The following is a 23643-nucleotide window of genomic DNA, read 5'->3' as shown; positions in this document are numbered from 1 at the left end:
GTCCTGGGAAGCACAAGGCAACTATGCAGTTACTTCTCCATTCTGTGGGGCATTGGACAGCATCGCACCAATCCAGGATTGGTTTTCATCTGCTTATACAAATGTACAGCTGTTCCAAAGACCCCAAAATATTGCCAGAAACTGATGGCAGCAAAACCAAAATGCATTCTTGGTCCAAAATATCTCTGACTGCACTTAAGTACCAGGCACAAAGACCACACAGGAAGTGTGAGCAGAAAAGCCACCGTTAGCAGTTTGCCCAGCATAACAAGTTCACCTGTTGTGATGTTTGGAACACTGGCACACCATTGGCATGTGGTCATTGCTATTATTTATTAGTAGTATTGCTGGAGTGTCTACAGGCTTCAATCAGGGACCAGGGCTAGGCACACAGAGACCAGCAGCAATACAGCACCATGCATTCAATACATGTTGTGTTAGGATGACATGCCGGCCCTAAAAAAATGCTGCAGAACACTTTATTTCTTACCTAGTCAGCTCAAAGAGTGCGACCATCCTCATTTCTTAGTTTGGGGATACTCCCAGTAAAATCAGGGCAGGTGGCAGGCAGCCCTAGTTTTACTTCTGCTTCTATGGGACTGACACTGCCTTTAATAGAGCTGGTCAAAGAGGTAAAAATTTTTTTAAAAAAATCACAGTTATGACTAAAAGCAATAGTTCAGGTGCATTCACGGGCTCCGATTCTTGTTACTCGTGAGTATGTGGGCAGCTCGCAGACACGCAGGAAAATATTCCTAAACCCCAAAACTGTTAGCACCAGTAAGATTCTCTGTCCAAAAATGCATTACAAACCTTTGTTATCCATCACTGTCACAGTTATAGAGCTAGCTGCACCCCTGCCCCTTTCAAGTCTCTCTGAAGTCTCTCAAGTGTCAGGTCTCTTGCCCTACCTGTCTCAGGATAGACTCTGGTGATTCTCCCACAATGCCCCTTATACCAATTGCCTATCACCCTGGGTTTTAAGTACCTACCTTTCTTCCTTTTGGGAACCTTTGACCAGTGATACAATGACCAACAGTCTCTTAAAACAAAGTGGTTTTACTAAGCAGCTACAACAGAGCATTACATGAAAATGAATTAAAACAACCACCACCATCTATCTTACCTAAAGTACTACCATCTTGTAATGGTGACCCAGGGTTAATTTCTTCAGCCAGGCTGGCAGGCTCTGGTGTCTGAGAGCGACTCCCAGTCTGGGTCTCTCTGACTCCCCTAGAGAGAGTCTCTGACTCCCTATATCAACCACACACCCCTCCCTTTGTCTTCCTGGGTTCTTTAGCAAGTGTACATGGGTCCTGCCCACTCCCCCTGTTCAGACTAGTTTGTGGGCTGCCCAGAGATCCGACTAGAGCCATTAAGGCTACTGGGTCTGGTATTGTCTCTTAATGACTCTTAAGTGCATGCTATTAGGTGACTATTAAACCGGGCCTCCTCCTGCTTGCTATAGGTGGGTAGGCTCTGCTACTCAGACAGATCCCTAGGGTGAAATATCCATCCCCATATATGGTACAGAAATACCATGCTAGTGACTGATCCAGTACAGTAGTAGTAATTGTTCAATAGCACCTTCACATTGGTCATCGTCACTATTTTCCTGTTTAAAAACTTTCAGTCATCCAATCAGAGAGCAGAAACAATACCACGGACCAATCACACAACACAATAATGAATATTTGAAGCAAATTGTTCTAGAAAAAAAGGCACAATGTGCTGAAAGATATCCACTGAAACCATGGGGCAAATCCCTATGAATAACCCACATGTTCGCAGAAACCAGAATCAGATCACATATGACTCACTAACCCCAAAATGAATCATTTAACCAGCTCTAATAATGAATTCCTTTGCTTTGTTCAAAACAACCAGGATTCGCTCCTGCTGATTAGTCAGCAGTTACAGTTACTAGTTCAAAACCGATAGCAAAGTTCAAAATAATAGTCTTGTACTTGGCATTTTGCTTTAGTGCTGGAAAGATCATCATCTTTTCTTGTCAAGGAAATAATCTGCCATATATTTAGTAAGGCGGGAGAACTAGTTCTTTCAAACTAAGAACTGAAATAAGTCTTAACCCAAAAACCAAACCAAACTCAATTAAGGGTGTTTTAGATTTCTGCTCGGCCTTTAATCTTCCTGGCTTACAGCTGAGTCCTGGTCCCTGTAAAGTCAATGGCAAAGCGCCCATTGATTCAAACAAAAGCAGGAGGAGATCACTCACTGGATGGAAGCAAACATACCAAACTCCTATGAGTGAAGACCACTCTTGTGGTATATCCAAGTTAGTGAAATCCAAAACTAAACATTTAATCAGGAGATGAAGTTCCCATTCTGAGATTCCAGCAACACTAGAGAAGCTCCACAACTGAACCTCTGAAAGATCTCTGTGTTGGCCTTCCTGCCACTTGTTTCTTTCCTGGCATTAAATGGTGAACAGTTCCTGTGTAAGAGAAATAAATGCTAAGGAGGGTAACCTAAATTTCTGAGCATCTGACAGAATGAAATGGCCATATATTGGCTCAAATCCATCCTTGGGCTAAAGCCACCAAAGCTGATAGAGTTCCATCATGGGTGGATATGAACCATTGTCTGTACAGCTCAGAGCATGAATGGCTGAAAACGCAGCTGACTGAGAACTGGTTACTCTGGGGAATTTAATGTACCACTGGCCATCACGGCAAAACTAAAGAGATTGTCGAAGCAGGAGTCTATCTGCACGCAGAGCAGCAGCTCTAAACAATATGTCTGGGGCTCAGGATGCAGATGCAAGAGGGGGAAAAGCCGTGGAACTTGAGAGTTAGCCCAAAGAGCTGGAGGGTGGAGGAAAGGAGAAGCTATTTCCCCTTTAAAGTGTCTGTATTCATTTTCCTGTGACTTGTTAAACTTTTCTGTCAATTGATCAGCGCCTGGAGGCATCGGTAAATATCGAGGTAACAAGGATTCCTTGGCTCATTACTTAAGCCACAGCTGGAACAGTTCAAAGCGTTAAACAAAAATGAAGTCGCCCTTCATTGATTTCTCTCTCGCGCTCCTTTCTCCGCTCCTTCAAGCCTGAGTTTAAAGCTTGACTGCTGTATCGAGGGCTCTTTATCCTCTGCTAATGCCAGGGCTTAACCCGTGAGATCTGCAGCTTGCACTTGGTACAAATCGAAATGGAGGGATGATGTTCCGCTGCACTTAGCTGACAGAGGTAGGAGTTTCTTTGCAGTTTGCCCTGTCCCTGCCCAGTGGACAAAAGAAGAGGCTGGGAGCATGGAGAACTTAGAGGCAGGATGGGGGAGGGAAGCAAGGAGTGGGGCTTTCTTGAAAGGAGCCTTATTGGTTTCTCTGGGATGATGTGCTGATCAGTGCTAATGGCCTCCTAGATCAACAAAACAGTGGTCAGAGTTTCTGAGCTCACCCTGTGCAGTTTGGGGAAATAGAGCTGGACGGAGTGCAGGCAAGTGCCTGTAAAAGCTTCCAGAGTACGCTCTGCCAGCACCTCAGTCCCGACCTCCGCCACCCTCTCCTGTTCCACACAGCTCTGCCCATGCACCTCAGCCTTGGTCAGACTCATTTTACATAGAAGCTTACTTGGCAATTAGCTTACACTACTGATGTCTCAATAACCATGAAGTCCTAATACAAATATTAGTGATCCACCGCCAGGTACAAAAACCCCAAATCCACCAGCAAGCACAATGAGAACCCCCGCGGCTTCTTTCAAGCACTAAGACACAACTATGCCTGCTTATCTGGGGTTCACAGCTTCCAAAATACATTGAGGTCATGGGAATTCACATGCTTGGAGAAATCAGCTTCCATGGAAATGCAAAGCGGGTGGACTGGGCCATAATGCCAAGCTACAGTAATCCATTATCAGGTCCTGGCTGGCAGCATTACGGATCTGTGAACCCCAACCAGGGAACTGGCATACTGGGCAAAGGGGAAGATTGGGGTGAGCTCCCATTGGCTGCATGCTTCCAGCACACCTGGGGTCCGGCACCCAGTGCAGCAGTGAGTTGGTCAGCCTCTGTATGAGGTTGTGAATCATGCCCACTCCCCCCCAGAGGAGCACATCCCTTCCTCTTTGGGTACACTGGCACAGGGCCTGGAGTGAGAGGGAGACTGAAGGGCACCCTGGGCTCAACAAGACCTTGTTGCTGTCAACCCCAGCACCCATTCACCAGGCACAGAGATACTGTAATTAGAAGCACAGGCAAAAACCTTCTCATGGCGCCCGTGCGATGCGTGTGTTTGAAAGTCAGCTCAGGACATTAGAGAGGCAGATTGATGCCAGACCATGGTACCTTATTTTGTTCACTGGGGGCCAGTGTGAGACCATCAAAACTTCCTTGGGCCTTTTCAGGAGAGTTACAGTGAAACTGCTCCTACAACATCCCACTGCTGTCAGTTCAAATATCTCCCAGCAGCACCGTTCTGGAGTTCCTCCCCTCCTTTCGCATATGCACACATGTACACATACAGGTTGGTGTGGTGGTGGTGAGAGCGTTATGAAAATGACAGCTCCCACTGACAGCCTCATAAGCACAGCTGTCACCATCCCTCCAGTTTACCAAGCCTGACAGATCAAGCCCTGGGGCAACTGAGACATTTGTCCACTTTGACAAAGATGGGGAAAAGGCTGAGTAAAACAAAGTTACCTTCATCCCCACTCCACATGCCATTCGCAGCCATCAGCTTAACGGGACAGCTCTTCCGGATGGAGGATCCTTGCTGGGACATCTGCTCTGGCACATGCACATGTAGAGCTGAGGCAAGCTTCAGAGACCCAGATAAAATGAAGAACTAAGAGCCACCACTCGTTCCTCCGTCCTCTGGCAAAGGAGCCCGTCTTTGTAAGCCCTTAAATTGCCCGTTAGCCTGCTGTGTCCCAGAGAGGGAGGTCACTGGAGATAAGTGCTGATGGGTGGGGCTGGGAATCACTAGCTATTCAGACACGTAGTCAGCAGAGCCACAGTTCTATGAGAAGACCAGCCTCCAAACCAACGTGGGTGACAGGGCCAAGCATCAGGGCAGGTCTACACTTCAGCGGGGATCGACGCTCTGAGATCGATCCACCGGCGGTCAATTTAGCGGGTCTAGTAAAGACCCGCCAAATCGACTGCAGATCGCTCTCCAGTCGACCCCTGTACTCTACCCCCAATGAGAAGAGTAAGGTAAGTCGACGGGAGATTTTCTCCCGTCGGCCCCTCATGGTGTAGACCCCACAGTAACCCGACTTAAGGAGCGTAGGTCGACATACCGCGGTAGTGTAGACATAGCCTCAGAGCTGAGCACTTTTCACACCAGAACAGCAAATTCCCCTCCCAACCAAAAAACTGTTCCCAGAACACATAATTAAGCAGTAAAGTATGGGAGGCGTCAGTCTGACCTTTTCTTTATTTTGTCTTCAAAGAACAGACCTGATGCAGGTGTTTCGTTAGAAAATAAAGTGTTTATTAAGAAACTAGACATTGAACACCCCTATAGTCTCTGTGAAAAAGGGACTGTCCCATTTCCATAGCACAAGATGATAGTTATGGCAAGATAAGAATGCTCAGGGATGGAGGACTCTCACTGACAGGAAATGAGGTAATGATTTACAATAATTAAAAGAAAAATCTTTAGATTTGCTACTTAAAGCCACCAATTGCAAATGACTGTGACTGGCTGTCATTTTCAGCAGTGAGGAACCAGAGACTTTTAGTTGGTGTTTAAATAACTGAGACATCAATCACAGTGGGGAGAACTGTTTTAAATTTTTCCGTACGGTCAGGAAGGACAGCTTCTGAGCAGAGATGGGCCTGAGCTGTGAAATTCTACTGTCCTCGAACAGGGCGTTTGGAGACAAGGTTCTGGGTCAGGTCCACACATCTCTAAGTCTGACACATACAGTTGAGAGCAGAGTCCCCTGAGCAGTGCAAGGGGAGAGGACCACGAGGCTGAGCAGTTCATCCTGAACAAGATATCCCCAAATGGGATGGGCGAATTTCAGAAGACAGGGAGTTCAGTTTGGACAAGCACCCAGCTGTTACATGTTTTTCTGAAGTGTCTCCTAACTCTCTGAATCTGCAAAACCGAGGTGGAAATAATGAAAGCAACGGGTCATCTCCTTGTACATTTCCCGCCACTCTTGCTCCAATTTGGACTGGAAATTTCAGGGATATTACCCTTCAGTTCAAGTTTTGGTTGTGGGTCCTTATGTGATCCGCATTGAATTCTCCCAATTCTAATGCAGCTGCCCCTTCATGCGTATGCATTAATTTAAAACAAACTGCCACCATTTCTCTTCTATTATACTTCACATTTTTATGCACGAGAACCAGTAAAAGAAGCAAGAGAATGGACTGTTCAGTGGAGCGTCCCTGTGTGGAGTTCGAGAACATTCCTGCAAACTCCAGGAATGTTTCGCACGCGACACCCGTGAAGGGCAGGATGACAATGGAACATCCCATTCTTACACTTCTGCTCAATGCTGGCTGAGGGGGAACCTTCTCGCTTCCCAACGGCAGCAACCTATCAGGGCTGGTGATGATAAACATCGTCTCAGGCCATGGAGGGAGGCAAGCAAGCTAACTGACTATGGGGGAGCTCATAGTTTGCAACTCCTGCCAGAAAGGGATCTGACCAAACATGGATTCTTTGTTTTTCTCCCCCTCCTCCTTGAAAACCTGCCTCATTTTATAGGTTTTCAATGGTGTCTGTGAGCACATCTTCCTTTCCCATACACGCGCTCTCTAGAGTATCCAAGGAGAGACCCATCCTAGGCCAGTCCAGATTGTGAGTTGCCGTTAAAGGCAGTTATCTTCTCATAAGGGTAGGATCAAAGGTTTAATTTTTCCATCTGAGAGGCTGAGGATGGAGTAAGGCAAGAGAAAAAAAACATACAAATATTGACCGGAGAACAGGATCAATATTTCTGTTTATGCCACCAAAGAAGCAACAGAATGTTTATTTTTCATCCCCTTCAGTTTGTCTGCCTTGAGCTGATCGTTCTGTGTACATGACTGGATTACACTACATCTCTACCTCAGCGAGGAAGGACGGGAGGAAAAAAGGCCCATGGATTCACTGACTGGGGCCAGCCTGTGTCTGATATGTTTTCTCCCTTGGCTTACTGCCCTACTCCTGGCAAGGTTACCAACCATCCTACACCACTGACGTTCCATCCATGTGGGAAGTCCAGGAAACTCCTCAGATAAAGCTCATCATTCCAGCAGTAGGGAGAGACCAAAGCACAACAATGATATAGTCAGCGCCAAAGAGCTGTTCTAACACAAACAAACGAAAAAAGCCTCCTAGGACAGTTGTACGTCAAAAATAACCACATTCTCTCCTGTCAGAGAAGTAAGATTTTTATTCCTGCCCATCTTCACTTTCTGTGCAAAAACTGGGAGCAGAGGGCTTCCTTTGTTCTTACCAAAAGTCTTCGTTATGCTTTAGTGTCTTCCAGGATCCCCCATCTCCACTCGCTCTGGGAGACCTCCCAAGGCGTTGCCACAAGAAAAGGTGATAGCGGCATTCGCTGGGTGTTGTGAAGACACAAGCTCACAAGGAGAACTCCAAGCAGGGAGGACGTGACTAACAGTATCAGTTTGGTTGTTTCAAGCAAAAGTACAATTATTTACTGTGTCATTAGGATGACTCCTTTAAAATTGGGCTTTAAATTTTCTTTATTTGCTCTCATTGCGGCTGTGGGGCCTTGCAGGAACATTTAACGAACACAGCAACTATTGGAGGAAAAGAACAACCCGGATATCTGGTGACAGACAACCACAGGTTTCGGTTGGCTTTAACGTGTGTACTGACGGGGCTGCAGAGTCCTATTAGGAGAAGGCCTTGATCCGTACAGAGCACGCTCACTGCTTCCCACCGCTCTGAGGACACAGCCTATAAACTTGGCATCAGAACAGGGACCTTTAAGGAGTTTTTAAAAGCCATGACGTCCTTTGCTGAAATAAACACTGACATCCTCAACATAAATGCCTTGGTTAAGAGGTTTGGAATGTCCAGGGAGGCTTATTGGATTCAACATAATTTCTCTGAAACCTAAAAGAAAAACAAAAAACAGAAAAAAGAAAAAAGCAAAATAAAGTAAACGAAAAAACAAAAAAGAGCAAAACTAGAAAAAAAAAAAGAGAGAGATACTGACACACATGTAATTATTTAAAAAGAACCAAACGAATAACCAGAGAACGGCTGCAGTTAAATCAAAGTCAAACTGCCCTTTCTTTGCCGGGTCTAGCTGGCTATCTCAGTCCATGAGGGAAAGACAGAGGCTTCAGGAGATATATGATTGTGACAGGGAAGAGGGGTGGTGCAAATGCTCTGTGAATTATTTTCCCAACTGCTTCATATTAGTTAGAGACGGCAGAGGCCTATTAGTTCACACCTAGTCCATCTCCTGGGGTGGGGGGTTCCCTGCTGTGGTGTCCCCACTGCTTTATTCAGTCTAGCTTCTAAAAGCTAAAGCACAAGAGCTCCCTCTACTATTCCTCTGACGTTCTTTCACGGCCTCATTGATTTCATGGGCCCAGCCTGTCCCCTCAGTCTCAAGAGTTATACTCTGAGGGGATCATTTGTACGTGGATCACCTCCTTCCCGCCTGGGCACAGCCCTGCCTGGAAGGATACTCTGTGGGTCTAGGGTCTGCCCTGGTCAGGTCAGAAGGAAGAGTGTGTGGAACAGGGAACGCATACATCATCCCTCCCAAGGCATCAACAGCCTGGGATTGTCATTTCTGCCCAGTGCACCCTCCCTGGGCAGGCTCAGCCTGGGAGAGTCCATACTACTGTGACTCCAATGGAACCTCCATCACCAGGTTTGGCCTATTCCAGGCACCAGCGGGAGCTAACCTCATCTGTTCCTGATGGAACAATGTGGGGGAACCTCCATGGGGGAAACCTGGTGATGTCCTGTCCCAGAGCCCTCTTCTGTGAAGCTGAATGGGAGGGGGGTGCGCAGGGGCTATGTTCTGGGTCAATGTTAGGACACTTTTCCAATGGTCAGCCTAAACTTTGCTTTGCTTAGTTCTACCCCCACAATGTCTAGCCCCAGGTACCCGCCTCTGGTGCTTACACCTGCAGGTACTTGCAAAGAATTCCCATGTCTGCCCTTCCACTGTCATCTAGCCAAGCCAATTTTTCAACTCTTTCTGTGGACTCCCATTGATAATATTCCTATAACACGGAGGCAGCCACAATGGAATGAGATGGGCAGGAGCGAGGATGGTCGATGTCGTCGGAGGTCGGTAGTTCCTGAGCTACAGCTGAGTTGCTGTCAATGAAGCTTGGGCAAAGAGGGTGCAAAAGTAGCTTTTAAGCCACCTTTGGTGCCTTCCTAATCCTAGGTCCCTCCGGCTGCCAGTCTGGTCAACAATGACCATTAACGCCGCCTCAGGGCACGTACATCTAAGCCAGCTACTCCTGAGCAGTTCCAGCAGCTGGGAATCACTGGGATGCCTTTACCCCACCCAAAGGATGCAAGTGCTGCTCTAGCGCTCTACACAACTCAAGGATTCCCCTGGGCAGGGAATCCTCGAATTAATTGCTGAAGCTGGCTTCGGGGCTGCTACCACTAGAGCAGCCAGTGTGCAGAGGAGAACCTATCTCTTCGATTGCAACATGCAGGTTGACCTCTACTAGATCAGACACGGAAGGGACAGGAACAGATGGCCTGTGCTCACTAAACCCTGAATCCAAGCCAGACAGCAAAAAATCATCTTTTAATTGTAAAATGCAGTTCTACCCTGAAAAGCACCTTTATAAAACTGGCCCCTTCTTCCTCATCAGATCCCTGAATGCATGTAGCAGTCAGATCTGCTAGCTTTGCAGACAAAAATAATTTTTAACTATCTGTTACTGCTGTTGGCCTGCAGAATCAACATGTCTTTGGGACAGCAAGCTGGATTCAATTATCATAACCAAAATTGTTAATCAAGTTCCAGCAGCAGAATCTTCATTCCTGATGAGAAAGATCCCAGTTTGGCTGACAGTTAGAAAATAACGTGTAAACTGAGCACGCTTATTATCAGAGTCATTGGCAGACAATAAACATGGCACCCCGGAATGGCATTTTTGCCCAGTCACTTTTCAGAATATAACTGCACTTTAAATTCACTGGTGGATGGCTGGAGGAGTCAACTTTCAATAAAACCAAGTGTCTCTGCAGAGTTCTGGTCTCTGCTTTATTTTATTGCAAAACAAGTGTGTGCAGCAGACCCAAAGCCTGCTATTCACCAAGACCCTCAAGCAAGAGACGCATGAAAAATCAGCCAGGCCAGGAGCTGGAAAGTCCTAGGGCTTTATTCAATTAGCATCAGTGGCAAGTTCTGCAAGTACAGCTGGAGGCTTCAAAGCTCTCCATGGACAATAAATAAATGAGCAAGAATGCTGGGTCTGCATGGGATGGGAGCAAATTTGGGTCTGATAGGTGGCATGTGCCTCTTCCTGGGAGACAGTGAGGGGTGTGCTGGAGAGGAGGTCTATGTTTCCCAAGGTTTAGGGTATTAAGCAGATCTACAAATGATCTGGCAAAAAATTAGATACTGTCCAGTACTCTTTTATGGTGTTTAATTGTTGCCTTTTTCTCTCTCTTGTTTGTAAAACCCTCAGAGAAGTTGCAAAGCTATATTCCTTTCCTGGCAGATTTTGCTCTTTTTCAATTATTCCTCTCCCAATCTACCCTGTTCTTTTTCATATGGATCAGAAACTAACATGGCTTTTGCTAGGTTTTCTTCTTTGTTGTCATATGTTAGATGGATGATGTCCTCAGTGATGTCCAGAGTTGGTGACTCTCAAAAGATTCAGAGATGGGATAAGCATCAGCTCTACTGGCCGAACCATTAGCTCCTGCAAAACTGGCTTGGAAATCTCATGAAAAGAGGATTTGTAGCACCTCCTGCTTTTGGAGCAGGCTGGGGAAATCTTGAAACAGTTCTTGTGACGTTTTCACTCGGTACAGTACCAGCTGGAAAACGGGAGGAAAACACTCCAATATATTGGTAACTAGTGACCAGCCAGGCATTTCAAAGCCTTGTGGAAAATTGGACTCTAAGAACAGGCAACACTTCAGGGTGAGGGTAATTGTTCCTCACCCCTTTGCCCATCACTGGTCTATGGTGACCAGTTTAATATGAAACCACCTTTCTTAATGGTCATGTGGTTGTACTGGAGTAAATGCATAGAGCGTTTTGGCTGCTGGTGAGGGAGGAAAGGGGCTCAGACCTGGCTTACACGTAACTAGATGCAGGACGGTCTAACATCTTGGGGTGGGGAGGATCAGATGGAGCACTTGTCCTAAGCAGTCTGGGATGGGGTGGCTGCTGAAAGGAGAACTGGGTTGAGGGCATCTGTCCCAGGGATATGTGATAACCCTTCCTCTTTGCCCTAGCCATTTACCTTCTCATCCTCCTTGACTTTCCGCTCTGGCCTTCCAACAGCCTCCAGCACCCTTTTTGCTACTTTAAAAGGGAACCCAGAGCCCAGCCTCCTCCTGGTTGGGTTCCTGTAGTATACTAACTGCCTGCCTCCCGCTCTGCCAACATTTTGAAGTGCTATCCAGCCTGGGGCTTTTCAAACCCTGGAGTGCCCCAGGTCACATGAGGAGAGTGGAAGGTGGTGCCGTAAAGGGAGGTTAGCCACAGGGGATTATATAGAAACTGGCACATAGTCAGGCAGGGCACTAGCAGTACAGACACAGTTGTGGGAACTGTCTGCAAGTTAACCGCCACCTGCTGGCTGGGTGGAAGCTGTTTTTGCTGCAGCAACATAGGCTACAGTACGCACAGCACTGACAGGGCGATTGTTTTTTCTTGCTTGGGAAAGAGAGGTAGTGCTAAATTAACAACAGCTATTTAGAATCGAGAAGAGACTCTCCAGCAAATTATAGCTGCGCTAACCTAGCTCATATTTAAGGCCTAAACTATTTGATAGTGTTCCCACCCTTGCCCTTCTCATGTTACATTAGAACATGTAACACAGGCAAGAACAATGAGAGAATGCAGCGTCCAGGTATCTTTCATAGCTCTACGTAGGAAGAGTGCTCCTCGGAATGACATCCGAGAAGACAAGAGATGGGAGTGCTGTTTGGTGCCAACCAGTCTAGTCCATGTGCTGGAGCCAGTCTGTGTGCTCAGGGTTAGGAGAGTCGCTTATACATCCTGATGAGGGAGAGCCCCATGAAGTTCATCGTGCCCTGGAACATGTGAACTCTGTGGGAGACACTCAGCCCCAGGGCTATGTTTTAGAGGCGGGGGCTCCTTCAGGAGCCTCCCCCACTTTCAAGGGACAGGGCTGGTTCATCCAACCCTGCAACTACAATTCCAGCCACAGCGGATCAGCAGAAAGTGAACTAAGGTGCTGCTTCCCCCTCTCCCGCAAGACAGGAGTCATGCTGCCTTCTCTGCACTCCAAGCTACAGTCACTGGGCCTGATTCTCCTCATCTTTAGCCATGTTACAAACTCCCCGACTTCAAGGGAGTTACTACTGTTTTACAACCTGCGTGACAGAGAAGAATTAGGCCCCTGGAAAAGCTTCACTGGGGTCAAGCCAGTATTAAAGTGGAACCAACTCCACTTACCAGCTTCGGAATGGGTCCTGGGAGCTAGTGAACATCCCTAGTGGAAAGGCAGAATCACTTTTCACTGCCTCAGTCAGTTCCCCTTGTCCCTGGGGCTTAACTCTTGGGGACATTTGCATGGAAACAGGATCTCTGTCCATTAGCAGCAGCTTCACCTTTTACTGCTGTTTATTCTCCCTGGGCTCTATCTCATAAATTGCAGAGAGCTGCCTGAACAAACAACTCCCACTTACCTCAAGGAGAGCTGAAATTGCCTAACACCTCTCGGGCTTAGGCACCAGCCGAAGTTATAACCCTCCGTTTGTGGCATCTCCGTCATCTCCACAGGAACCAACTGCGATGTCACAATCAGAGGATCATGACCTCGGGTGGGGGGTGTGTGGAATAAAGAGCAGAAGCAGTTAAAGCACAAAGATCCTGTTTTCATGCAGATTTTTCTCATTCTTAAACCACAGGGGAAGAGAAATACTGAAAACACCCAGGAGTCTTTGTGAAGAAAGCAGTGTTCAGAGCTTTCCATTTGATGTCCACGGGATCTTTAAGACTCTTGTGTCGGACTCATTAAACCTTTGGTCAGAAGAATTCCCGTATCCAGAATATTTCTGCTGTTGCCGCCATTAATCTGAGACATTTCCATATTAGCTGGGATCACAAGTTTGTTTTCTCTGGAACTCCTTTGTGGATGGAGTGGTTCCAAGATACTAAATGCTGTAGCCGGATAGCCTAAAAGGCAGAGATCCAAGATTTCCCCATCACTCCCCCTCTCTTTAAGAAAAGCCCCTGAAGCAGAAAGGGAAAGTGTTTACCAGGGTGGAAAAAAGCGTGAATTGGAGAGAGAGTGAGTGACAGAAATAAAAAGATCACTTTGAGCTCTGCTACAACAGTGTCAAAGTTGCGATAGCATATGCAGGTGCTCTGTGTTTTGCTCGTGACACACCCATGTCATCAAAGATTAGAGCCAGATTTCCCCCCCAGAATGCAGCTATTTAAAGCTACTCAGAGGCCCAGTGCATGATGGAACTCAGCCAGATCAGTTAGGCCTCCCTGTCCCCAGCTTTGTTTTCATTAGACTGAAGTCAGTGTATGTGGGATTGCTTGGAGGGGGGAGGACTGGGTACCCACCAGTTTCACCCACGATGCACAAAGGTTAGCGTTTCAGTCTTCTTTCAGTCAGATAGGGTCAGACTTCTAACATGCAGGAGAGAGGCTCTCAATCTGTGAAGTGCACAGGGCAGTATATCCTGGCTGTCCAAACAACCAAAGCAATGCAAGGTGTGCAGCAAACCGGTCATTGGATATATTAGTGATGAAAAACAAATTACCCTGAACTCAGGAATTGATTTTAAAACACGCTATGGATTTGCTCCAGACGATATCATGAGCTTTGTCTCTCTCTGCTCTCCTCATCCCTGTCTCTTCCCACAGTTGTATCACTACTTTGTGCAAAAGCCTTCTCCTCCACTGCTCCAGCTGACAGAAGGAACCATCTCTATCATCTTTCCACCTCGTTGACTCTCCATTTCTTTTCGACATTGCTCTGTCTCAGCTTCTCTTCCCTCTGCACTTACGCTCCCCAAAGCATTAGGGACCCTGTCAGAGATACTATACCGGAGCATAATACATTGTCACATATTTGATTTTTAAATATATTCTTTTGCCATCTTTACATCTGCCCCTAGATGTCTATGGACTTGAGAACCAGGCACCTTTTCAAAAGAGCTTCTCAGCTCTTCTGCAGCAATCCTAGTTTGCCTAGCAGGTCGGTCCGTGGTGTTGGTACTATTCTTACACTGACTCAGTTCTCCAACTGCTTCAAGTGGAAATTGTTTATACTGAGTTGTTGGAATCATAAACCAATCTGCCCAGGAATTAGAGCCCATTGGGAAGAAATCCTGGTTGGCTGTTTTTAACTAAACAGGTTATTTAATTGGTGTTTAATACAAATCATGGAGTGGCTGATCTACCAGTGCCATAGACTGGAAAATCAATGAGACAAGCCATGAAGGAAACCCCCCAGTTAGGATAACAGCTATCACATTATACATTTCTCTTCAATCTCAAAGGGCTCTACAAACATTAGTTTGCTAAGCCTCACCATTCCCCTGGAAGGCAAGAGATGTTTTAACCATTATGCCGATGGGGAAACTGAGGCACAGAGAAGGGCTGTGACCTGTCCAAGATAGCAGAAAGAGTCAGTGAGAGAGATGGAATGTAACCCAAGAGCCCTGACTCCCATTCCCTTGGCCTGACCACTAGATAACACTCTCACTAGCTACTCTGTCGGTGGGTGCAGGGCTCAGCCTGCCCCCTTTAGACTAATGACAGAAGTGGCTGGCATGGCATAATAAGAGACACAAAGGAGGATACATGTTTGCAGGTGGCACTGAACTAGGCAGCACCAAACAATTTGCTGGCCCTCTCCCAGATCCCCAACCCTTCAGTAGCTGAGTTTACTGCACACAAATTGGTAGGGGGATGACAGCACACAGCCAAAGGAGGTCTATGTGCTGGAGAGAAAAATGCTCCATCTCTGCAGCCCTGGATCTATGGGATCATTCATGTCTCCTTCCCTAAGGCCTCCATCCGGATTCCCAGATGGACAAGGAAGTAGTAGAAGAGAGATTGAGGCCCAAGATAATCTCTCATTGGTTTAAGTCCCTTCCTCCAGCCATCTGCTCCAGCACTGCCTTCTGTAGCCTGGCAAGGACACAACTGTTCTCCAGGAATCCGGGCAGCGATACCAGCCTGAGAGGCCTGGAGTCAATGTCCTGGAGCTTTTTAAAGAGTGATGGAAAGTGGTGCTTTAAGAGTGAAGAGCACCAGGGAGCTCAGCCGGGAACCAGGTGTTTGTCTCTACAGAGTGGTTCTAAATAGGAGCAGAAATTGCTGAGGGCAGGAGACTGCAGAAGAGCAGAGGGGCTAGTGCAATAGGGGTTTGTTATTTTTAAGCCATTAGGCAGTTACGCAGACGGGTGTTACTACCCTTCACAGAGCACATCTCCAGCTCTTCTACTCTGCAGATCACTTTGTAAAAGAAGGAACCTACCATTGGATTTGCTTCCCCTGCCAATTCCCCACTATCTGGTTCTCAAAAAGTTTCCTTGTGAAGAAAAACAAGTCAGACAAGAAACAAGTTTCTTCCAAAGGGTTAAGTGGGGAGGGCTCCTGTCCCCCACCTTTGTGTCACAGAGCAGCACGCCCTCTGAACAACATTCAAATCAATGCACAAACAAGGGTACAAAAGGCCAGTGCTTCCCTAAAGAAAGAACCCTGCAGTCCCCACAGGGTGTACAGGAACCCAAGCCTGTACTGGGAACATGCTGCTCCTAAGGAATAATCCTAGGCATTCCTGATAGCCCCGAGTGAATGAGGCAGGCATCACATGGCTCACTCTACAGAGGGAGGCATGGCTAGAAACCTCCCTTCCACAGAAGATACCTAAAGCCCTGCCTGTTTGTGGGAATAAGGTATAAAAGGCAGGACGACTTCCCCCACCCCCTCCCACCTCCAGCAGAGCAGAGAGGGTCAGCAAAGTGGAGAGGAGACAAGGGCTGGGGGCTCCCAGGCAGTCTGTTTTGCAGGGAGCGAGAAGGGATGGCGACCGATGCATGAGACGCCCTTCCCAGCACCCTAGGGAGGGTCAGCACAGGGTGGCTAGGGAAGGACCCGCACACCGGTGCAGGGTTGAAAATAAGGGCCAGGGGCTGAAATGCTCAGTGGGATGAAAGCATTTGGGTACCTCATCTGGAGTTTTCTTTTTTTTTTGAGGAGAACAAAGGTGTCTTTCCTGCAAACTTTTCCTGTCAGTAGCCTGGTTGTGAATCTTTGCGCTGGAGCTTCTGACAGACAGTTCTGTGCCTCATGAATCCACATGATGGACAAGCCCTTGCCTGATCCAGTTTTACTTTGAGCCCCAAACTAATTCCCCCCGCCCTCTGAGTCACATAAATGCACTATGGGTTTAAAGCACTTCAGCCAGATCTCATTTCACACTATATAATTCTGTGCAAGACTTTGTATCTGTCTGCCCCACTTTTGTCACAAGCAACTGGCGCTCAAATATCAATCGCCATGGAGGAGAAATGATCCACAGGAGAGACGAGGATGCACTCACCCAGGTACGGGCAGGTGTTGGGACAAGATAACTCACTAAAATACAACTGTCCAGAAACCCCCCCATTCTCCTTCCACCACAAGAGTTAAAAAGGGAGCAGTGAGGGGAACAGCTTTACCCAAAATAACTTCAGCCCAATGTATCATACATCCATTTTCTGTCTGTTGCTTCCGGCAGTCAGGAGTCGCCACTGGCCGATGTACCAGAGGCCTCAAAGGGAGAGCTACTAAGGTTGTAAGTGTGTGGGAGAGACAGCATAAGCGAGCGAGTGTGCACACATTCATGATTGTGTCTGCATATCTGGGTAGAGATGACTGTGCGTGTGACTGAACGCGAGTGACTACGGTCCGTGGCTGTGCATGCGACTGGACATGGGTCAGAGTAGTGACTGTGTGTGGGATGAGTGATACAGAAAGGTTGTGCATGTGTGAGTGTGTGTTGGTGGGCGTGTTTGTGTGAGTGCATTGGATGTGCAAGCACCTGACAGGGACAAGCAAGTGACACAAAGGGTAAGTATGTGACGTGTATGTGAGTGATACTGAGTGTGGTGGGGAGGAGTTTCGTTGTACGTGTTACTGTATGTCTGAGCAACACAGAAAGCATCAGTGTGAGACTGTGTAAATGGATGCTGTGTGTGTGGATGGCACAGAAAGGACAAGGCCATCAGGAGGGTGTGATCTGTGTGAACGACAGTGGTAAGGGTGAGCCTAGGATGCGGGTGTGAAGAGGCATGTGACGTGTAAATGTGTGTGTGTCACTGTGAGCATGTTGCAGCTGAACTTTGATCATTTTTTCACATCTTAGCTCAACAGCTTTTAACGGGAGTCTTTCTAAATGATCAGCATTGGTTACAAAAGGAGCTGTGGGAATCATTATTCTAACCAGGGGAACTAGAGAACATGGCGTAATCGTGTGCACTACAATCATGCTAATTAAAGGCACTCAGAAGAGTTGGGAGAGAAACGCCAAATGGTTCTCACTCTGCTGCCCTAACCCACTAACTGCCTTGTCACTTCGGCTCCCGTCAGCCCTAAGAAGGACGATCCTAACAGAGTCAGACTTGGAACAACAGAGACAGGTCTAACAGTTAACACACTGGGGTCTGTTTGTGCAGTGGGCACAAAGCCAGGGGAGCAGTGATGCCCGGCATACCAGACTGGGCAATAGGTTTCTTTACACCGGCAGCCAAAGGATGCCCAAATCACCCTCCGCTCCCCACAAAGCGCTGAGGTTTCAAGTTCACTTCCCAGAAGCTCAGCAGTTGGTTACAAGCATGATAGTTATGTCTAAAATACAACCCGTACCCAGAAACCCGTTCTTTTCCTTCCACCCACTTGGTGCTGCTGGGTCACGCCAGTGTCTCCGCAACAGCTTTATTACAGCGGCTCAGCACGGCTGGGCCATCATGGGCTGTCAGGGAAGTGCATTGCCTAGGCTTGTACTGAGGGACCCCAGATCACTGGAAGACATTGAAGGGCATGTCTACACAGCATTTTGGAGTGAGGCTCCCAGCCCGGGCCGATAGACTTGAGCCAACGGGGATCCTGCTCCCACTTTAAAACCAGCTGTGCGGACAGCGTTTTGAAGTTGTGGCTCAGGCTGGAGCCACGGCTCTGGGAAGGGGGGTGGAACTTCAGAGCCAAGTTCCAGACTGAGCTGCAATGTCAAAGCACTGTCTGCACCGCTGTTTGTAGAGAGCTAGTGTGAGCCTGGCTAGGCCATGTCTATTGACCCCGGCTGGGAGGCTCACTCCATACTGCCGTGTAGACATACCCAAATGTGCTAAGTCCTTGTCTACATTATGGGAACTCTGCAAAAGTTTCCAAAGACTGGGTCAGCTCTTCTGGTATTAGCAGCAGTGTGCACCTTACAATAGACAAAGAAGCATTTGAACCACAGTGTAATACAATGTTAATCAACACAGTGCTCAGAATCTCAACTCTTGCACTAGGGCCATGTCTACACTACAAAATGATGTCGACCTAACTTACGTCGGCATACAGCCACCATAGTTATTAAATAACTTGTGTGCGCACGCTTGGCTCCCTGGGTAGGCGGTGCACATCCTCACCAGGAGCACTCATATCAATTGTATTGTCTGCGTGGGGCATTATGGGACAGCTCCTGGAGGCCAGGAAAGTTAATGTAAGCAACGCAATGTCTACGCTGACCCTGTGTCGACCTAATTACATTGACTGTGACTCCACGCCACTCGGGGCGGTAGTGTTACTAAATTGGCATAGAGAGGCACTTATGTTGAAGGGAGACAAATTTAAGAATACAATTCCACAGCCAGGTCAACCCAAGGCAGCTTACGTCGACCTTACCACGTTGCATAGACCAGGCCTAGGTCTTCTACTATGGGGAGTGCTACTGAACTGGCATTAGCACTATGGGAAATTCTGCAAAAAGGGCAAAGATTAAAGCTCTGTAGGAAGGTAAAGAACTAACAGCTTTGTCTGAGTACCTTTCCCAGACCTGAAGGAGAGCCCTGCGGAGACTGAAAGCTTGTCGCTTTGACCAACAGAAGTTGGTCCAGTAAAAGCTATTACCTCACCCACCTCATCTCTCTCAGCTTTACTGAGCCCAGACAGGCAGCCTGGAAGTCTTTACAGAACTGACTGAATGTTCCCATGCACTGTGACTTCTTCAGGAGCCATTACTACTACAACAGTTCTAAAGACTGTTGGGGCTCTTCCGTGGACATTACCAGTCCATTTAGCTTCAGCTGAGCAAGGCATTCCCTAGAGACAACTGGCAAACCCTGCCTACGCCTGTAATAGGATTAACCGAAAAATGCCCACGACAATCAAATCACCAGCCCATTACACAACAATCTCTTTCTCTTCTAAATGAGATCCCATTTTCTCACCGTTTGCGAGTGATGGCACAAGCTCCTGTTTCGGATCTTCTCTCAAGTGGCACAGATATGGATTTGGCTGCAGCAGCCTGGGCACCAGGAATGAATGATGCACGGAGGAGGTGGGGCAGCACAACACCAAACGCTACCAAACCACTGTCATTGGGTAACAGCTTTCCTCAATGGCTTGTTTGTTAATCAACAGGTCCATTAATACTGAGCAACTGCCTCGCTAATGGACACCCATAGGATCACAGGCTGCACTATTTGTGTGCAGCTCCTTTCATTGATTCACCCGAAAGATCAGCAAGGAAACGAGGAAGGATGTGAAATTTCTGCAGGAAAAACATTCCATAGCGGATACTCTGATTACTACATTGAGTCAGGTACTGTATGGAAGTCTCCTCTTAAAGAGACTTCATATCTGACTCTCTGATTAAAGAAATATTTCAGTATGGAGAACAAGTAATAGGAACGGTCTTCATGGATCAGCCTGCAGGTCTATCAGATCTGATGTCTTGCCATCAAGGATCACACAACTAGTCAATATTCAACCTGCTGTCCCACTCCCTGCAATTATGGATCACACCATAATTCTGTCTTGTCTACTGTTCCACCTTCTGCCATCACAGATCGCTCAAATGGTCCATCCAACCCAATAGCCTACCTCTTCCCATTACGCCTAGCAACACTGGACTCCAGCAGGCAAAGGTATTCTGACTTGTGCCAGGCCAGAAACATCAGTCCATTTACTCCTTTATTCAGCCTTTAGCAGCGGCTAATATCTAAAGCTTCAGAATGAGGCACAACCCCCCGCCCTGCATAATTTACCTGGCCAACTGCGCAATGCAGCACATGGTCTGGGGAGAGGCAGTGCCTTTCTGACCACCCCCTCATGGTGGCTATGTCTGCACTTGGACTTGGGGGGGGTGATTCTGAGCTTGCACAGATACCTGCGCTAGCTCTGCTCCAGCTATCATGCTCAAATTAGCAGTGTAGCCAGGGTAGCGCAGGCTAGCTGCCCAAATAAGTACCCAGGGTGTCCAGGCGGGCATGTACTCCCATAGCCCATACCCGCCTAGACCCCCACTACTTCCCTGGGTGGCGAGCCTAAGCCACCATCTGTGCTATCCCAGCTACTCTGCTGTTTTTAGCACCCTAGCTCAAGCAGAGCTAGCTCCGATATCTCTACGTGAGCTGGGAATCACACCCCCAGCTCCGAGAGTAGAGGTTTCCAAATGGAAACAGGAGGGCGCTGCCAATTCAAGCTGAACTTCGCAGGGTTGTGAGTGCCCCGCTTGATAGCATGGTGCGGGAAACTGAGTGAGTAAAGTCCTGAGAGGTCAGGGAGAAGGTCGGCGGCTCACAAGCAAACAACTGAAAGGTCAGCCGAGTGATCTGCCAAACGAGTACTGTCGCCTTGCAAAGGCTGCCTGCATACATGTAGGCGATGGTTTGATATTGTTTCAGTCTGGAAAAAAGCAGATCCCCTTTTATAAAAGGCCGGGCTCTGAGTTGACACATTTAGCTATGAGCCCTCTCTTGGGAATAAGCCAGCTCAGTAGAAGCAGCTATACTTCAGCTAAGATAAGAGCTTGAGACATCTCTTTCCCTCCCTGATCACGGTCCACTCACACGAAACCTCTGGAAGGGCTGTCTAAGCAGCCTGAGTGAGGAGAACCACATGGACACAAGACTGAGGTGGCTGACACCCTCCTATGATGTGACATGTTTATTTCACAGGCAAATGAGTCAAACAAACCCAAATCAAGCTCTTCTTGTCCCCTCTGAGCTAGTGGTAAATAACAGAGGGGCAAGGAAGGGGAAGTGTTTCTGAGCCAGACATGGTTCGCCCGTGGAACACAGAGGAGCAACAGGTCCCAGCGTCGAGCTGGGGACATGGGAAGAATTATACAGACACTCACGGGACCTAAGAGACGAACTCCTCTTAGAGGACATGCAAGCAGGTGGAGTAAGGACTCCATGGAGCAGCTCAGTGATGCCTAGGGCCAAAAGGGGGGGCTTTCTGTGATTCAAGTCTGAACCTTGCTGGCAGAAGTCAGCAATGAATCTGGAGGGCTCAACTTAGATTAGATGGCACAAGCTTTTGCAGCATGACCGCTTGGAAACCAGGTGAGTACTGCAGGTCTCAGCCTCGCTCACTAATGGCTGGGTTTCTGCCTCCACTTTCTTTCCCCTTTTTTTTTAAATGAAGTTTTTATTGATTGACAAGAAAACCAGCCAGCATTAAATGAGACATGACCCTGCACAGTCAAATTAAGCTATTAGAGCACTGTAACCAATACAGAATATGCAGCACTGATCGCATAAGGAGCAAGGAGAATTTTTTTCAATGCAGCAATTATTAAAGGAGAGAAGGAAAATGAAGCAGACCAGAAAATCAAACAGAACTGCAACTTCAGCCCCGAGCTACACATGAAGCAACAGGAACAAACACATCTAACTCAAGGTTCATCTCTCCAAAAACAATCATGTCCCATCCAAAAATGGTCCATTGTTTCTTCTGACAGTTGGAGCACGATGACATGTCAAGTGCAAGAAAAGGAGTCAGATTCGTAAAACTTCGAGAGCAGAACACACACACACACACACACACGACCAAGAACACTTGTGCAAAATTATGAGTGTGCACTTTGTATGGCCATTGTGAGGACTCAGATAACACACTGGTTTTAAGCCACCTGAAAATCTAGCCTGGACTGTATACAAGAAGGTCAGGGAAAGAAAAAAGAAAGAAGTCCAACTAGAAGGACCAAGGCTGCCATTTGACCCTCCATGAGGATTACAACCCCCTATGCTCTCGCCCATCATTTACACACAATTTAAATCCCTCGAGAGCTGTTCTGTGTGTTCTTTCCCTCAGTTAACCTCCTGCGCCCAAATTCCTCTGCCCTGTTATCTCCACCTCCGAAGATCAATCCTTCTGCCCCAGTCACCCCACTCTCACGGTCTCTTTTCTTCACCTTATTAATGTGCCCTTCTGAGTGTTCTTTCTTGACATCCTTGTCTTCCACTGGCTTGGAGTCAGTAAATGTGTGTGGTGTCACTTTTCATGCTGGTTGATACAGAAGATAAGGGGCTGATTACTACCTCCCATTACAAGAGATCTACCTTAGCTCGGGTGGCACAGGCCTGGGCTTTTGGGACTCAAGGCTGAGGGTTCCAGTTCCCCAGGCACATGTGTGGTTTATACAACTGCTTCTGCAGTGTGTGAGGCACAGATTCATTGCAGCCTTGCCTTCCTCTTGAGCTCAGTCTTCTCCTGTAGTCCACCCAAGGAAGGGTACAGCAGAGTGGGGGCTGCTCATCTGAAACCTTGACTATATCTCTACATGGCCATCTAGAATAATTTCTGTACTGAGCAGAGTCACCTCCTCCTTCCCTCTGGACCCTTCTCCAACACTGGAACTGCACTTGCAGCATAACCATGAAGGGAAAATGGGAAGAAGAGCTGTTTTCTACTTTTCTCCCCACAAAGCAATGGCTGTGAGGAACAATGCCATGTCATGGCGCCATGCTGCTCATAATGGAGCCAGGTGCAGACTGAGGGAAAACTCTCAGCTCTATAGATGGCAAATACGTAACCAGCTGCCATGTGCTTAAATAATGGCAGGCGTGAGCCAGCTATGCAGTTTAGCAGCAGCACTATGCACTGCTATACTGGGGCCCTAAGTATGAATTTTTATTTTAAACTTGGACTTTCCCAGTCAGCTGGGGAGCGCTCATGGGCAGAAGGTCAGCATGACCAGCTGGTGGTGGATCAGAAACACAATGCACAGAGCTTTGTGGTAGCTGTAAACGTTCACCAGCACTGAAATTTACACATCAAACCCTGGAGAGGAGCTTCTCGGGTGCATAATGAGAATGTGAGCCTCACCTGGGGTGATGCTCAAAGAGGGAGGGGGAGAACTGTGGTATCGAACTGTGACTGAATTTTTGATTAAGAAGCTGATGATCAATAAAAGTTATGTGCAGAGGCTCACTGGGTCAATGAGATACTAGCTATCCTCTGGCACAGGGACATCGGAGGCAACACAGATCTTGACTGACTCACCATCCAAAGTCACCAAA

General features: G+C 47.5%; 1 protein-coding gene across 3 annotated transcripts in view; it reads right to left on the bottom strand.

Moving 5' to 3' along the window:
- Nucleotides 1–23643, bottom strand: part of NTRK3 (neurotrophic receptor tyrosine kinase 3) — a 332474-nt gene that overhangs the window by 90517 nt on the left and 218314 nt on the right. The window contains exon 13 of one of the 3 annotated variants that reach the window (XM_034783963.1): nt 5446–8046. The exons of the other annotated variants lie outside the window; for them this stretch is intronic. Coding sequence (XP_034639854.1) covers nt 7928–8046 — 119 coding nt within the window. The 3' untranslated portion in view covers nt 5446–7927. Of the gene's footprint in view, nt 1–5445; nt 8047–23643 lie in introns of those variants that run through there. 3 annotated transcript variants of the gene reach the window in all.

The sequence above is a fragment of the Trachemys scripta genome, chromosome 10, assembly GCF_013100865.1.
Source record: "Trachemys scripta elegans isolate TJP31775 chromosome 10, CAS_Tse_1.0, whole genome shotgun sequence".
Lineage (NCBI taxonomy): Eukaryota > Metazoa > Chordata > Testudines > Emydidae > Trachemys > Trachemys scripta.
This window is presented reverse-complemented; position numbering and strand designations above follow the sequence as displayed.